This window comes from Sebastes fasciatus, chromosome 1 (assembly GCF_043250625.1).
Source record: "Sebastes fasciatus isolate fSebFas1 chromosome 1, fSebFas1.pri, whole genome shotgun sequence".
In the NCBI taxonomy this organism is placed as follows: Eukaryota; Metazoa; Chordata; class Actinopteri; order Perciformes; family Sebastidae; genus Sebastes; species Sebastes fasciatus.
In genome coordinates, this window is record NC_133795.1 from 18,947,188 (window position 1) to 18,964,200 (window position 17,013).

Here is a 17,013-nt window from a genome sequence, read left to right on the forward strand (position 1 = left end):
ATAAGGGTACAAATATATGGAAATGAGATCCATTGGATTATATTCACCACAAGTATAAAACATGTTACCTGTGCTGTGTCAATTATAAATTACAAAGAAAATACCACAACATTTTGAGGGAAATGTCTTTATCTTTTGATTTTTGGTTGCTGGAAAAAATGTAAATGAATAATTCCTAACAATGACTGATACATTTGAGTTGACATCTATGACTACAGACACAAAATCCTTCCACTAACTTTACCAAGTCCATCACTGTCAGCCATTGAAGCATACATCCGTTCTGTCAGCTCGATCTGGGCCGTTTGAATGGACTTACTGTCAGCTGATTTGATCCAAACACTATAAGTAATAAAAGAAAACAACCTTTTGTTTTCTTGTGATAACGTGTTAATTATCTTGTTTTCTCGAGATAACAACCTAATCAACCCGTGATCTCGAGATAACGGCATTAAAAAAATGTTTTAATCATGTCTGTTTAGGGCTTCCGTACAAAAAAGGGGCTTTTGTTTCCATAATATTTTTACTGGCTTGTGATACAGGCAGATATTTAATCACTGAAGAATTATGTCTAAATTTAGAGCACAATGACGGTGCAATAAAATGCCAAACTTGACAGTCATCTTAGTGTTTTGTTCTTTCTCTCAGGTTCTGAGAATCTGAAGAGGAAAGAACCTCAAAATGAGGATGTAAGTGAGACATGAGGCACAGTGTTGAATATGTTTGCAATATAGATCTATGCTATAGATTTAAAGGGCTCTTACAGTTGGTTTCTTTCTTCTCTAGTCTGACATATACCACGTGTACTCCACCATCTCTGAGGAGCCACCTCCATCAGCCCTGAAGGACATGGTGTACAGCACTCTGCAGACACATTGAAACACACACCTTTTTATACTGTATAAAGAAACAGAAAGCAGACAGCCTAAAGAACTGTTAACCATGTGTAATTTTTTTAAATACATTTTTAAACTTGCCTTTAATACCTTGAGAAATCGATGATATGTGTGGTCCCATGTTGACCTGCAAAAGGCCTTTGACACAATCGACTAAAAGCAACTGGCATGAATGAAACAGTTATCAGATGGGTGGCTTTTTATCTGTCAGAGAGGGACCAGCAGGTTGAGGTTAGAGGGTACCTCTCGGGGCCTTTGCCTATTACTCGAGGAGTCCCACAAGGCGTTGTCCTGGGCCTCCTCAGTCTTTGTTTCTTTATGCAGATGATTAAGTTATTCTGACAGAAACAGGACATATTAGTTGATCATTTAAATACATTATGTATCTGATTTTACATGTAAGGTCATAGTTTATCTTGTTTGGATCAATAAAGCTAAGGCTGAACTCTGACTGGGGATTGCTGTTCGTTTGTGAAACGAGACCCTGACACAAACATTGAAACACAAACTCCAAGAAGCACAAACTGGTGAGAGGTGTCCTACAACTTCACTGGTTTCCAGTGGAGGGTTGAGTCATATTTATTTATGATTTATACTGTATTTTGTAGGATGAAAGTCTCAGCTGCTTATTATTTAGTTCTTAATATTATTATTTTGAGAAGGTGGAGGACGTTAATAGTGTGACGTTTATAGTGTAGCAAAACTAAATCTTTACAGATTCAAGTCTAGCATCGGGTTCACATCAGGAACGGAAGCGCCACGCAATGTTAATTGTCGCACGAGCGGGCTGTTCGCACCAGAAGCACATTTATTCGTGCTGGTGAACAAGCGATTTTTCTCCTCAGCTGTTCACTATAGAGCTGTCTCTCTCTCTCTTGTGTGTGTGTGTGTGTGTGTAGTGTGTCTGCTCGTCTCTCTCGCTCTCTGTTAAGACACAACTGACAAATATATGGAATAAGTATGTAATTTAAAACCCACGATCACAAACTGCAGTGACACTAGGCTGTTTATATAAATATAATGGATGGATTTCGAAATTTGATTGGGGGAGGGAATCGGAGAAATTAAAACTCCGGGAGAACAGCAGGGAGAGAGAGGAGGGAAGTCAAAGGCGTTCGTGGGATGCATATTTTTTATCATCTTATCAGAATCAGATCATTTATATCTCTTATAATATATAATTTATATAATTTATAGTAGATTATCAGTGTGTTTTCTTGCCAGATTCGCTCCCGGCACGTGGATAAAATAGACCAGATGCTGAAACTATTGCTGAAGATCGCGAGCCGGCTGCAGAGCTCCGTGGCGCGGTGTGTGCTTTTGTGAACAGCTCAATTGATTTACATGGGAACCGAAAGGACACGGGGCTGCACTTCTCCAAAAATTGCGGCACTTCCGTCCTGATGTGTAAGAGGGGTAAGGATTCCTCTTTATGCTGTTGCCATAGAATAGCATAAGCTTCCTTCTTTAGTCCTACCCAGTGGGCTACCTCCAGGTCTGAGAAGTGAAGCCAGACAGACAGATCCCCCGAAATATTACACACTGTCAAAATGTAAAAATAGGAGGTTGTGTAAATTGTAGGGGGTCCTGATGAATGTAAAGTTGATTCCTAATATGCCCTTGACGCCTTATTGCATATTTTCTTTCAAAAAAGAGATTGTGCAAGCAATGAGAGGAGGTCCAAATAAAAAAAAAAAGTTTGTTCGAAATATGTATGAAAAAAAAGAAGAAAAGCTATTGGCAAGAATCTGAAAAGCTCCCTGGGTTCATTTGCATACACTTTTGAGACGGTCCCTAACTTCAGTTCCTCGTTTTACTATCTGTCAAGTTGAGCACAGGACGTCCGATATTACAGTAACAATGATCAGATGTTGCTCGTATCTCTTAAGAGCACAGTATCTTTACATATCTGATAATGTATTTGTATTCATTTACACCCCAAGTATGCACAGGTGTTTAAAAAATCTCTTTTAGTAAAAACCTGCATGTTGTTTGGTTTCAATTTCCATTTCAGCAATAGTCCTGCCAGTTTAGAAAAAGCAACAAGTAAAAAAACAATAAGAAAAACAATAAGAAAATGTTTTATTTTTCTAAACCAGAGAGCCAACACAGTGTTAGATGTGATTTAAATATACATTATCACACATACTGGGGCTTAACTTGTGCAAAGTGTAAGTGTGTTTCTGTGGCCTGTCTGTCATTGTGATTCATCTATGATGCTCACTGTGGTTTTCCTGAGTTCAAGTTCTGCAAAATGACGCTCTCTGTAAAAGTTCACACAGTCAGACACAGAAGTGTTGCCTTTAAAGGGTTCTTGGACATTCACGTTATTCAGCTTCATCATGGCCGGACGCCTGCTGTTAGTCGTCCTCATGTGTAAGTTAAACCTCTTGTCATTTTCTTTCATAGTAAATGTAAGACCAATACAGGTAATTGTATTTTATTTGCAAGTGCCAGATTTATATTGGTATCATCATGTTTTATCACACTTTTACATCAGGTTGAAAGAAATACAACATTAACATTATACATTTACTATTTATTGGTTTATTGATTTTATTGGTTTATTCTCCAACAGATTCCTTTTCCAAGATGAAAGCAGAAGGTCAGTACCTGAGTTTAATATTAGTTTTTATGGACGGGTGAACTGTTATCACAGTAAGGACAGTTTAGTAAAGTCTGCAATTAATTTGACAATTTTTACACATAGTTTGGCTGTATAGTACTTTTAGTCTATTTTCTATGCTCTACAATAAATCACACTTGCTCATTAGGAATTTTCTTATCTTAATGTAACTGTGAAGTATCTGATAAAACAAACAAATATATTTATCATCAGAATAATTAAATGTAATTTCCAATTATTTTTATTTATTTAAATTTTCAGCTCTTCTTCCACCTAAACTGACAGTGAATCCACCGGTGATCACAGAGACAGAAACAGTCACTCTGGACTGTCAGACTCCATCATCTGTTCCTGTGTCTGAGTGTTATTTTCGCGTTGTAAGAGGAGGACCTGGCAAACCCCTCCCTTGTCGTCAGAAACTGACGGGAACTGAGCTGCTGAAGATGGCTCAACAAAGTTCACCTGCTGAGGTTAAAGTGACGTGTTCTTACCTTGCAATAACTTCATCTCCTGACAGTGACACGTCCTCCATCATCATTCGACGTGAGTGAACACTGTTGCTACAGTATGTCCACATTTGGTTTGTGTCTTCAGAAGAAGAGATAGAAGATTTAGAATGGGCATCCTCTGCCATTATACATTTATCATCAGAAGTATTTTATGCAATTTTCTGTTTATTTAATCCAACATATACTTAAATTTTCAGCATCTCTTCCACCTAAACTGACAGTGAATCCACCGGTGATCAACGAGACAGACTCAGTCACACTGATCTGTCAGACTCCATCATCTGTTCCTGTGTATCAGTGTAATTTCTACACTTTAGGTGGAGGAACTGTCAATAGCTTCTCATGTCATCAGACACTGACGGGGACTAAGCTGCTTTCGTTGGCACATCAGAGTTTATCTGCTGAGGTTGAAGTGACGTGTTTTAATACTGTAAAGCTTGGAGAGAAAATGTATCCGTCTCCACACAGTGTCACATCCTCCATCACCATACACAGTGAGTGACTGTTTCTTACTTCTACTGATATTATTATGTCTGGATAAAGTATCAGCACAAGAAAATGGCGTGGTGTAATATTTCAGGTGTGAAATTATTTGTAGGGGTTACAAACTACAAAACAAATAGAAAAACACTGATTTAGCAACCGTCCATTAAAATGACACATGTGGGCAAACTTCTGCTTTTTGTTAGTTTGATAAATTGTTTTTTTTAATACAATCAAATTATATATTTGAGTATACATTATTGTATAATATACTACAAAAACACATCAGAATTATAGAACAGAATTGTCATTTTAGTTGTAAACATGATGTGTGTGGTGTTGTATCACAGACTTCTGTAAACATCAGCACTGTTTGAAATCACAGACTCATCTTAAAGTGTGCTCGATATGACAAAATAGTTCTTTGTATTTAATGATTTTTCATTCATCTTTTTGTAGTTCTGAAACCACAGATGAGTCTTCAGCATTTTCTTGGTGACCAGGTTATCTTTACTTGCACTCTGCCTGGATCTGCTAATCATGATACGAGCTGTAACCTGTACTTTGGAGAAGCAAGTGATCCATTTACAACAACAACCATCAAGAGGAAAAGGAGCTCAAACAATCAGTGGTTCTTCCAGTTTTATGTCAAAATTGATGACTTGCTGAGACGTCTACGTTTAGTTCAACAAAGCGATGCCAGCTGTGACTATAGTTTGGGAAGTGAACCAAACTCTTTGTCTCCTCGTAGTGATGGATACAGCTTGACTGGTGAGTCAGAGAAGACACAGATACACAAACTATAACACACACACTGAAATAGATTTTGTGAATTCTGACTGTAGACCATAGAACAACTCCATGTCTGTATTCAATTTCAATCAGGAGAGACTCGTATGAATTGAACGATGATTTATTACAAAGTGCACAAATTATGAATAGTAACAGTCTTTGGCGATTTAGACCCGATGTGAAATAATAAAGGGGAAGTGAAGCTGTAGTAGGATGTAGAAATATTCCCCCCGGGTCTAGACACTGGTGGTGGTGGTGGTGAAGACTGATGCAGATCCGATGAATGAAGTGGAGCAGGATTACTCTGATGTGATGAATCTGGAGGTGATGGGGTGGTGGAGGGTCGCGTCCGTTAGTGCTGAATGCTGACACTGAAAACGCATAGAGGAGAATGGTTTTTAAACTTTTGACAGCAGCATGTGATTGGTTGAGGGAGATATGGCAAGCTCTGATTGGTCACTGAAAAGAGAGACGCCCATAATCAGCTGACATATTAATACCCCATGAGAGAGAGAGAACCAGAATGAATGAGAATGAATGAGCTTGCACCCCTAGTCTTCCTGTCTGAATTTTCGCATACGCTTCATTGAATGTCATTTGAAATATTAAATTGTGACATTTTGTGGTTGCACATACAAGGTCCATAATAAAATCATATACAATTTTGAGAATTAAAGCTTCAGTAGGCAGAACGTTTTTGGCATCATTGGGCAAAAATTCCATAATAACCTTTCAGCATATTGTAATTCAAGTGTTCTGAGCTATAACTAGACTTCTGTACCTCCTCATGGCTCTGTTTCAGGCTTTAAATAATCTAGCGTGTGACGGGAGAGTTTGACCAATCACAGGTAATTTCAGAGAGAGAGCATTCCTATTGAGCGTTCCTATTGGCTGTGCTCCGGCTGGTGGGCGGTGCTTGGTATTTCCTCAACTGATCTCAACATGGCTGCCGGGTCACAAATCTTCTCATTTTACAGCCAAACAGTACACCCTCAAGATGTTTCTGAAAACATTTGAGGAGAGAAATAGTCATTACAGTAACAGAATATTGATTCATATTTGATCAGTGCTGACTAGTTTGACCGTTTGATCGGAGTTTGCGAGTGATTGACAGCTGCTCATATAGACGGCAGGCTCCAGCTCGGCTCTGATTGGTTGTTTTCCTCCGGTCTGTGAAATATTGCAGACGCTCTGGAGTCTGCAAGATTTCGGAGGACACAGAGGAATAGGATTTTTTTCAGATTACCTGTCTCATGCACTACTATCAGGATATGGTTTTATAAAAATAACTTTTTTAAATCATATTTGCTCCAATTCTACCCACTGCAGCTTTAAGTCGACACACCAATCATCACATCAAAAACACATACCTATGCATACACATGTCCACAACTGTAATAAAAAAAGTAGGCTGGTTTCTAGTTTTATGATGTGCAATTGCACAAATACGCTGTCCCACACCGTTGTCCACACAATCATTGTCCGTCTTTCTTTATTGTAGATATTGTGGAAAAAGAGTCACGCATGACGCAGACTATGACGACATCTACTATGACCACAGGTAGGACATTATTCATTTAAATAGAAATCCAGAACATTATCACAAAGCCCTTATTATATTTGTTATTTTGAAGTTAAAAGATCTTTGTTTATTCAGCAGGTCAGACTGTTAGCAGACCTCATGCTCCCGCTCCTGTAACTCCTGTAACTCCTGTAACTCCTGTAATATCAGGTAACACAATTTCAGATATATTAAGTGTGACTTTGATAAATCCCAGATCATACAGTATGTGTTTCTGAGTATTACGACTATTTTGAAATTCACCAGGTTGGACTGTTGTTACGTCAAGTGACACTGGTAGCTTTAGCTATATTAAGGAAGCAGTCCAGAACATTATTACATAGCACCTCAGTACTAAGTAGTTTAGAAATTTGAAGAGGTCTTTGTGTTTTTATTCGCCAGGTCTGACTGTTAGCAGGCCTCATGCTTCTACTCTGGTAACTCCTGTAAAACGAACATCAGGTAACAAAATTACAGATATTAAGTGTGACTTTAGTTAATTAAATGTGTTTCAGTGTATTCAGTATTTTGAAATGTACTTTTGTTTATTCACCAGGTTGGACTGTTGGTACGCCAAGTAGCACTGGTAGTTTTATCTCTACTTCCCTAACATCAGTGAAATCAGCATCAGGTAATTATTCTGTTTTTTCAACAATTCACATAGTGTTTACAGTATATACACACTATGTAAAGTAATATTGTGAAACACTGAATATGTTTATAAAAAGTGATTATCTCTGTCAAAGCACATACCAAGCTGATGGTTGCTGAGTGGTTACTCAGATAGTGTGTGATAGAGATGCATGTGCTTAAATGTGAAGTTACCATTCCTATTGTGCAGCTGTAAGCCCACATTGTTCAAGTAAAATAACAATTTGCTGCTTAACATGTGTACCCCCAGTACAAAGGAAGATTATATATAGTTTTATTGTTAATATGATGAAATGACAGGTAGCCTAAAGATTCTTATTATTGCATCAAAATGGTGCTGTTGGTTGAAATACTGTAGTTATGCACAGTACATGTTAATGCAGTGAGAAGTGAGACTGACACTTGTTTGTGACTTCTATTGTTGTAAAGCAAAAACATGGATATGGAAGTATGTAGCAGTTGCGGCTGGTTGTGGAGTAACTGTGGGCGCCGTCTTGCTGGTTTCTGCATTTTTCTGCAACAAAAGAAGAACTGGTGAGAACTATGTTGATTTGTTTTTGTCTAATGAAGTCAGAATCTGTTTTTTTTATCTGGGTGTTCACACATACTGTTCTCTATTAAGAACTTTTATCTGCTTATTAAACTTATGTAAGCTCTATAATTGTATTTTTACAATTATTGCATTTTAAGATTTATTCAGTTTGAGAGGGTTAAACAACTACTCAAAAAATACAAATTGTTATAAGTTAGATTTAGCAAAAATGTTGTGCTCTTTAGAGGAAGCTCCCAAAGCATCAAGCAGCATTCAATTTTAGTCAGGAACAATACCAAAAGTATAGCTCATAAGGAGGAGGTTGGTGAAAGGAGCTTCAGCAGCAAACTTCACTGGCGCAATTGTGTCAGCAGAATATCAGTGAGAAGTGTCATCTTATAATGGCCGTGCAGCCCGTGCTGATGCTACACAGCTGGTGATGGAGCCACTGATGGTAAAGCATGAAAGAAACACATGATGCTGGTCAGCTAATGCCAGCGCAGCTTCAGTGCTTTGTCTGAACTAACACCTTTTGGTTACGATTGGCCACACAGTTTTCCTAGGCTCACACTCACATATACTTAAATTATATTTGCAATTTCCAAGAAATGTTTGATGCAGATCCACATTTGTTCGGGTGAACAGAGTTCATGTAGCTCACAGCTACTAACACAACTATTGTGTAACTCATCAAGTGGCAAATAATAAACATGCACAAGCTAGATCTCACGCTGAAGGTAAATCATGCGTGCCGTGTGGGAGACCACCACCACCGCACTGAGACAAAAATGACCTCCTTTGTTTGGGTCCAACTCTTTTTCACACGTGAAATATTGTATGAGAAGAGATGGTATAGAATTGTTCTGTATCGTGTGAAGACTCTCTCCAACCTACATAGTCCATATGTACGGGGATACGCTTTAAGACACATCACTTGTGGTGGCGGGGTACAATTGCTGAGAACCAGATCATCTGGGGCCAGTTGAATGAGGCTCACCCATAGGCACAGTTTGAACTTTAAGGTTGGGGTTCACCAAACAATCTAGAGGGAATGTGATGTTTACAACACAGAGAAGTCTAGAGCATTGGGATGCTGTGTGTCGTCTACATAATACACTATGTTTCAGTAAGTTCCCTAACTGAATGCAACGCGAGCGACCGTCAGTGACAGAATCAGTTTGATTGTTTTGCCTGCGCTGCGCAATGTGACGCTGTTTTGAGCTGATCTTTTGTCAGACATCCTGTTTCTATTTACTCCTGTTGCTCACTTGGAAAGCGCCGCAATTGACGAGGAACGGCTGATTCAAATTCTTGAATCCAATCAGATGGACTAAAGGCTTTTATTTTTATATACAGAACGACATTATTTGAGATACAAACCTTGCAATAAAATGCCAAACTTCATGGAAAACGATCATCTTACTTTGTGTGTCTTTCTCACAAGCAGGTCCCAAGGAAGTGAAAATGCGGCGGGAGTCTCAACATGACAATGTAAGTCTGACTAGAGGGACAATATTAAATAGATTCATCATATATATATTAATAAATGCTAAAGTTGATTTCTTTCTTTTTCCAGATCGACATATACCATTTGTACTCCACCATCGCCGAGGAGCCAGCTGCATCAGCCCTGAAGGGTATGGAGTACAGCACAGTGCAGCTACACTGAAGCACAAACTGTTTTATATTGTATAGAGAAAGCCTGAAGAACTGTTAGTAATGTAAAACTTGTGTTTATAGTTGACTGGTATAATCTAGACTAATGTTAGACAGCTGTAATGTCTTTCTCAGATTAAACCAAACTGTAAGATGAAACCAAACTTCTACTAACGTTTTCCAAGTTTAACAGTTATATCCAATTTTCAAGTTGTGTTTTATGATGTACAAATCACAGCGTGGGTTCCAAACTGCATTTCAATTTACCTTTTTTAGATTGAAAATGTATTTAGCTTCCCTCATACAGTATATAACTAAAGCAAACATTCACTTTACTCCTGTTTGTAGTTCTTGTCTTGTTTTCTAATGTGTTTTCTGTATATTTATAATAACTGGATATATTGTCTGAGAGCTTTGCGACCATACTTTATAAATAAATGTACACACGTTCACATGTTACTACTTCTGTATATCAGTTTTCTCAAACATGTGGTTCAGAGTTATGTGGTCACCTTGACAAGTTATGGCTGGATATATGAATATAACATTCTGAGATCTTCTTCATGCATCTTTAGCTCTTCTGAAATGTCTTCTGCTTTAAAACAAGGAAAAACTGGCAGAATAAAGCAAGTTAACATTTTCTGTTGTCTTTCAGCTATTTTACCTGTGTAACTGTTAATAGTCTGTGTGGCAATTAAAAGTGGAAATGAAGCGGGAGGTTAGTGGAAGTCAGAATTGTATTTGGCCATATTGTATGATTGTCTCTAAAAATTGGAGGTTGAAGGAGGCCCAGATGAATGTAAAGTTGGTCTGAAGTGTAAATTTAAAAAAAATGGGAAAGCTATTGACAAAAAATGGCCCTTGACGCCCTATTGCATATTTTGCTTTCCAAAACAGAGATTGTGCGTGCAATGGGAGGAGATCCAGATGGACGTGAAGTTTTTTTAATATGTGTATGAAAAATAAATGCAAAAGCTATTGACAAAAATCTGAACAGCCCCTTGGCCCATTTGCGTGCACCTTTGAGACGGTCCCTAACTTCAGTTTCTTATTTTACCATCTTCTCAGATGTTTTCTTCTTCAGAATGCATTACTCATATTACGCATATCTGAATAATGTATGTATTGGTGTACACAGTAAAAACCTGTACTAAATAATTACTGTATTGAAGTATTTTGTCTTGAGACTAACTGAAGGTGTTTGGCTTCTCAAGTCAGCACTAGTTCTGCCAGTTTAGAAATAGGCAACAAGTAAAAAAATTAAGACAATAAGAAAGCAACAGAAGGGATAAACAAACTTAAATTTCTCTGGCTAGTTCGGGCGGCTGTGGCTCAGAGGGGAAAGCAGGTGGTGGTTCGATCCTCGGCTCCTCCAGTCCACATGTTGAAGTGTCCTTGAGCAAGGGTTAACCCCAAATTGCCCCCTGAAGGCTGAGCCATCAGTGTGTGAATGATTTAGATCCTGATGGGCAAAGTTGGCACCTTGCATGGCAGCCTCTGCCATCAGTATGTGAATGTGTGTGTGAATGGGTGAATGCTGACATGTGGTGTAAAATGCTTTGAGTGGTCGGAAGACTAGAAAGACGCTATATAAATGCAAGCCACCATTGTTGGCTAATACTGAAGATGTGATCTAAATATACAGATAATGTCAAGTACAGGTGTATTTCTGTGTCACTTCTGATGCTTGCTGTGGTTTTCCTGAGAACATGTTCTGTGAAATGACGCTCTCTGTATGAGTTCCCACAGTCAGACACACAAGTGTTGCCTTTAAAGGGTTCTTGGACATTCACGTTATTCAGCTTCATCATGGCCGGACGCCTGCTGTTAGTCGTCCTCATATGTAAGTTTAACCTCTTGTCAGTTTCTTTCACTGTAAATGTAAGTAGATACACCAATACAGGTAATTGTATTTTATTTGCAAGATTAATTATGTATTGGTGTCATGTTTTATTAAACTTTTACATCAGGTTGAAAGCAATTCAACATTTACTATTTATTGGTTTATTGATTTTATTGATTTATTCTCCAACAGATTCCTTTTCCAAGATGAAAGCAGAAGGTCAGTACCTGAGTTTAATAATAGTTTCATGGCAAGGTGAACTGTTATCACAGTAAGGACAGTTTAGTAAAGTCTGCAATTAATTTGTCAATTTGTACACATAGTTTGGCTGTAAAGTACTTTTAGTCTATTTTTCTATGCTGTACAATATCACACTTGATCATTAGTAATCTTATCTTAATGTAATTGCGAAGTATCTTCTAAAACAAACAAATACATTTATCATCAGAATAATTAAATGTAATTTCCAGTTATGTAATCTAACATATATTTAAATTTTCAGCTCTTCTTCCACCTAAACTGACAGTGAATCCACCGGTGATCTCAGAGACAGAAACAGTCACTCTGGACTGTCAGACTCCATCATCTGTTCCTGTGTCTCCGTGTTATTTTCGTGTTGTAAGAGGAGGACGTGGCAAAAGACTCCCTTGTCGTCAGAAACTGACGGGAACTGAGCTGCTGAAGATGGCTCATCAAAGTTCACCTGCTGAGGTTGAAGTGACGTGTTTTTACCTTGTAAAGACTTCATCTCCTGACAGTGACACGTCCTCCATCATCATTCGACGTGAGTGAACACTGTTGCTACAGTATGAGCACATTTGGTTTGTGTCTTCAAAATAAGAAGAGAAAGAAGATTTAGAATGGGCATCCCCTGCCATTATACATTTATCATCAGAAGTATTTTATGCAATTTTCTGTTTTTTAATCCAATATATACTTATATTTTCAGCATCTCTTCCACCTAAACTGACAGTGAATCCACCGGTGATCGACGAGACAGACTCAGTCACACTGATCTGTCAGACTCCATCATCTGTTCCTGTGTATCGGTGTAATTTCAACACTTTAGGTGGAGGAACTGTCAATAGCTTTTCATGTCGTCAGACACTGACGGGGACTGAGCTGCTTTCGTTGGCACGTCAGAGTTCATCTGCTGAGGTTGAAGTGACGTGTTTTTACACTGTAAAACTTGGAGAGAAAATGTATCCATCTCCACACAGTGTCACATCCTCCATCACCATACACAGTGAGTGATTGTTTCTTACTTCTACTGATATTATTATGTCTTGATAAAGTATCAGCACAAGAAAAGTAGTATGGTGTTATATTTCAGGTGTGAATTTGTTTGTAGCGGTTACAAACTAAAAAAAAAAAAGAAAAACACTGATTTAGTAACCGTCCATTAAAATGACACATTTGGGCAAAGTTCTGCTTTTTCTTAGTTTGATAAATTGTTTTTTGATGCAATCAAATTATATATTTGAGTATACATTATTGTATAGTATACTACAAAAACACATCAGAATTATAGAACAGAATTATCATTTTAGTTGTTAAACATGATGTGTGTGGTGTTGTATCACAGACTTCTGTAAACGTCAGCACTGTTTGAAATCACAGACTCATCTTAAAGTGTGCTCGATATGACAAAATAGTTCTTTGTATTTAATGATTTTTCATTCATCTTTTTGTAGTTCTGAAACCACAGATGACTCTTCAGCATTTTCAAGGTGACCAGGTTATCTTTACTTGCACTCTGCCTGGATCTGCTAATCATGATACGAGCTGTAACCTGTACTTTGGAGAAGCAAGTGATCCATTTACAACAACAACCATCAAGAGGAAAAGGACCTCAAACAATCAGTGGTTCTGCCTGTTTACTGTCACAATTGATGACTTGCTGAGACGTCTACGTTTAGTTCAACAAAGCGATGCCAGCTGTGACTATAGTTTGGGAAGTGAACCAAACTCTTTGTCTCCTCGTAGTGATGGATACAGCTTGACTGGTGAGTCAGAGAAGACACAGATACACAAACTATAACACACACACTGAAATAGATTTTGTGAATTCTGACTGTAGACCATAGAACAACTCCATGTTTGTGTCTGTATTCAAATGAATGTCATTTGAAAAGTTAAACTGTGACATTTTGTGGTCACACACACATACAAGGTCCAAAATAAAATCATATACAATTTGAGAATTAAGTCGACACAACAATCATTACATCAAGAACATACATGCCTATGCATACACATCGCCACAACTGTAATAGAAGAGAGTGTTGTCTAGTTTCTAGTTTTGTGATGTGCAATTGCACAAATATTCTGTCCCACACAGTTGTCCACACATGACACTGACAGGTTCAAATCCATCTTTCTTTATTGTAGATATTGTGGAAAAAGAGTCACGCATGATGCAGACTATGCTGACATCTACTATGACCACAGGTAGGACATGTTAAATAGAAATCCAGAACATTATCACAAAGCCCTTATTATATTTGTTATTTTTAAGTTAAAAGATGTTTATTCAGCATGTCCGACTGTTAGAAGACCTCATGCTCCCGCTCTTGTAACTTCTGTAACATCAGGTAACACAATTTCAGATATATTTAGTGTGACCTTGATAAATCACAGATCATACAGTATGTGTTTCTGAGTATTATGACTATTTTGAAATTCACCAGGTTGGACTGTTGGTACCTCAAGTGACACTGTTAGCTATAGCTCTACTTCCCCAAACCAGCGTTAGATAATTATTCCGTTTTCCTACAATTCACATAGTGTTTATATGCACACTATGTAAAGTAATATTGTGAAACACTGAATATGTTTATAAAAAGTGATTATTTCTGTCAAAGCACATACTAAGGTGATGGTTGCTGATTGGTTACTCAGATAGTGTGTGATAGAGATGCATGTGCTTAAATTTGAAGTTAGCCTTCCTATTGTGCAACTGCTAGCCCACATTGTTCAAGTAAAATAATTTGCTGTTTAACATTTGTACCCCTAGTACAAAGGAAGACTATACAGTATATAGTTTTATTGTTAATATGTTTTTGTGCCTTCAACAAACAGGTGCTAGTATGACTCCTACGAATCCAGAATCTACCGATGAAACAACAGGTAGCCTACTAAAGATTCTTATTATTGCATGAAAATGGTGCTGGTGTTTTCCCTTTCCTTTCATATATTATCATATTGTGTTATAGTGTAGCCTATAACTCAGTGACATGGCGTCATATTTCAAGTGTTTTCTAGGGACTGCAAAAAAGGGAAAAACAATGATTCAACAACTTCTGTTCTCATTAAAATACCTGTTTTAAAACACATCATCTAAATTGATACATTTGAGAATGAAGTGAACTACGACATCATAAACATCGTAATACAACTATTTCTGATTTTTAATGTTAATGTTTTTGTGTCTTCCATTACTTTAGCTTTCACTGCTGCAGGTAGCTGGACCTCTGCTGACACAACTCTAATGAATCCAGCATCTGGTGATGAAATAACAGGTACACCTACGTTTTAATTAGTTCATCAAAATGCCAAAAATACCTTCCACAGTGTTCTTATGAAATCCCACTGTTGGTAAGCCTGTTACTAAAGATAGCTTGTTCTTGTATCCACACTGAAGCGAATTTTCGTAGTTTGGTACTACAACTTCTGTGTCCGTCACGTGATACCATTGGGCCTAAAAATACTTTTTCCCATAGACTTACATTGGGAAAGAGACATCTGTAAATCAGTGGATAATTTTTTTTTTGAGGTGAATCAACTTCTCAGTACGAACACTTGAATAGCCCTTGTAACTCATTAGGTCCTAAAAGTTGTAAAATGCACTAATAGCCGAATCAAGAGTTATTTTACTTCCTCCGTTTATGTGAATGAGACCCAGGCCGAGGCTGGAGCGAGGGCTGGGAGGCGGGGGGTAAAGGTGCTCTATGAGCCCAATGGCTGCGGAAGATCGCCGGAAGATCCGGGTACTTCATCACTCGGCAGTCGAGCCATTTTGGCTTCATGTGCCACTGAGCAACTCTCATAGGTAGGGTATACTGTATATGCACCCATAGACCGATGAGCTGAATGAGCAGAGCTGGTTCATTAAAGGCTGCTGTAATGACCCAGCTCACAAACATTTTTTGTTATATTTAAAGTATATTTTTGAACAGCAGGGTGTGCCTTGCAAATTCTTGAAAGCAGGTCATTAATCTATATTTAGTTTTCGATATTGATACTGATTTGATATTTAATTATAAAAACAATATAGGACAGTTCTTGTGACCCAACATTACCTCTAGCACTGCCAATTTTTGCCCCAATACTAAGTTCATTCCATGAACACGTTCATATTGTTGGGTGTAATGAACATTACTATTTCTCAGGTCCAAGAGCAGGGCTGAAGGTTTTTAGTCTTGTTGTTGTCTTGTCTTCCATCCTTTATGTTAACACTGTAGGCAGGCACTTGTTAATGTCATCTTCTCTTAATGCAGATAAGATGACATTGATGATTGGAGCATTTGTGACTGTGGGAGTCGTCTTGCTTGGATTGGTACTTCTCTTTACTCAAAGCAGTATTGGTAAGAATCAAACAACATTAACCATGTGTTCATTCTAAAACTCAGCTCCAGTTGTAGGAAATGTTTCACATTGTTTTCAATTAAAGACAGTTTACATTTGTTTCTGGTGGCAAAATGTAAAAGAATGACTGCTACATCCAGTATCCCTGTTTATTAGGGAATATTGAAGCTTCCTGATATCAATAATCACTGGTTATATTTTTTTGCATTTTCTAGAGGCAGGTGTTTCCAAGAGGTAAGAAATCGTATTTCTCAAATATTAAACTTGAGTGAGAACCAGTATGTATCTTCTTTTCAGTCATTGCTCTGGATTGTAGTCTTAGTTTCAGATATTCATTCTGTCAGTTGCTCAGGACGTCCAGTCCTCTTCTGACTGCCTCTGAGCTGCTCCACCGGTACAGTTGCAGATTAAGTGCCTTGCTTGAGGACACATGGACATTTGGCAATAAAGTTCTTTGAGGGACCTTTCAAAACAGTCTGAGCAGCAGTGATAACTCTGCTGTGGAAACTAACACCTCCAGCACATTGAAAACATATATGAGGTAGCATACATAATTCAGATATCACAGTAGATCCTTGTTAAGTCAACAAAAAGACAAAACTTAAATAATAAGCATAAGAAGGAGGATTTTGGAGTGGTGGAGCAGCAAGTAGGTGTTGACATGAAGGAATCAATACAGTACTAGTGACAACATGTCAGGTTAGAAAGGTTTATTCCATATTTACCCGGCAGAACCTGAAAGTCACACTTTTCAGTCACATAATTTAGATGTTTGGGGAGAGTAATACAGTATATTCATTTGGAAATGTGTACTGTGCTTTTGCTCTCCTCTGTAATGTAGAAACACTCTTTACAAAACCTGTTTTTCTATTTTCCC

General features: G+C 37.9%; 2 protein-coding genes and 1 long non-coding RNA gene across 5 annotated transcripts in view; all 3 read left to right on the top strand.

Moving 5' to 3' along the window:
* Positions 1-10,688, top strand: part of LOC141767959 (uncharacterized) — a 55,885-nt gene extending 45,197 nt beyond the window's left edge. For 2 of the 3 annotated variants that reach the window (XM_074635735.1, XM_074635757.1), the window contains exons 11-13: positions 7,948-8,052; positions 9,495-9,541; positions 9,627-10,688. In XM_074635735.1, coding sequence (XP_074491836.1) covers positions 7,948-8,052; positions 9,495-9,541; positions 9,627-9,719 — 245 coding nt within the window. In that variant the 3' untranslated portion in view covers positions 9,720-10,688. The remainder of the gene's footprint in view (positions 1-7,947; positions 8,053-9,494; positions 9,542-9,626) is intronic. The other variant, XM_074635746.1, reaches the window with a different exon arrangement.
* LOC141776497 (uncharacterized) lies at positions 2,977-4,533 on the top strand. Its single transcript, XM_074650119.1, has 4 exons — positions 2,977-3,272; positions 3,475-3,501; positions 3,784-4,065; positions 4,229-4,533. Exons 1-4 carry the CDS (start codon positions 3,239-3,241, stop codon positions 4,531-4,533), a joined length of 648 nt encoding a protein of 215 aa, XP_074506220.1. The 5' UTR covers positions 2,977-3,238.
* Positions 10,689-12,037: 1,349 nt separating the features above from the next.
* On the top strand, positions 12,038-14,007 carry LOC141777269 (uncharacterized). The gene is made up of 4 exons (XR_012595881.1): positions 12,038-12,333; positions 12,499-12,795; positions 13,244-13,555; positions 13,941-14,007. It is a non-coding gene; the product is annotated as an uncharacterized LOC141777269 (long non-coding RNA).
* Positions 14,008-17,013: the final 3,006 nt, after the last annotated feature.

Coding starts and splice junctions, on each gene's coding strand:
- LOC141776497 (XM_074650119.1), top strand. CDS start 3,239: ATGGCCGGACGCCTGCTGTTAGTCGTCCTCATGT. Junction 3,273..3,474: donor GCTGTTAGTCGTCCTCATGT/GTAAGTTAAACC, acceptor ATTCTCCAACAG/ATTCCTTTTCCAAGATGAAA. Junction 4,066..4,228: donor GTCCTCCATCATCATTCGAC/GTGAGTGAACAC, acceptor TTAAATTTTCAG/CATCTCTTCCACCTAAACTG.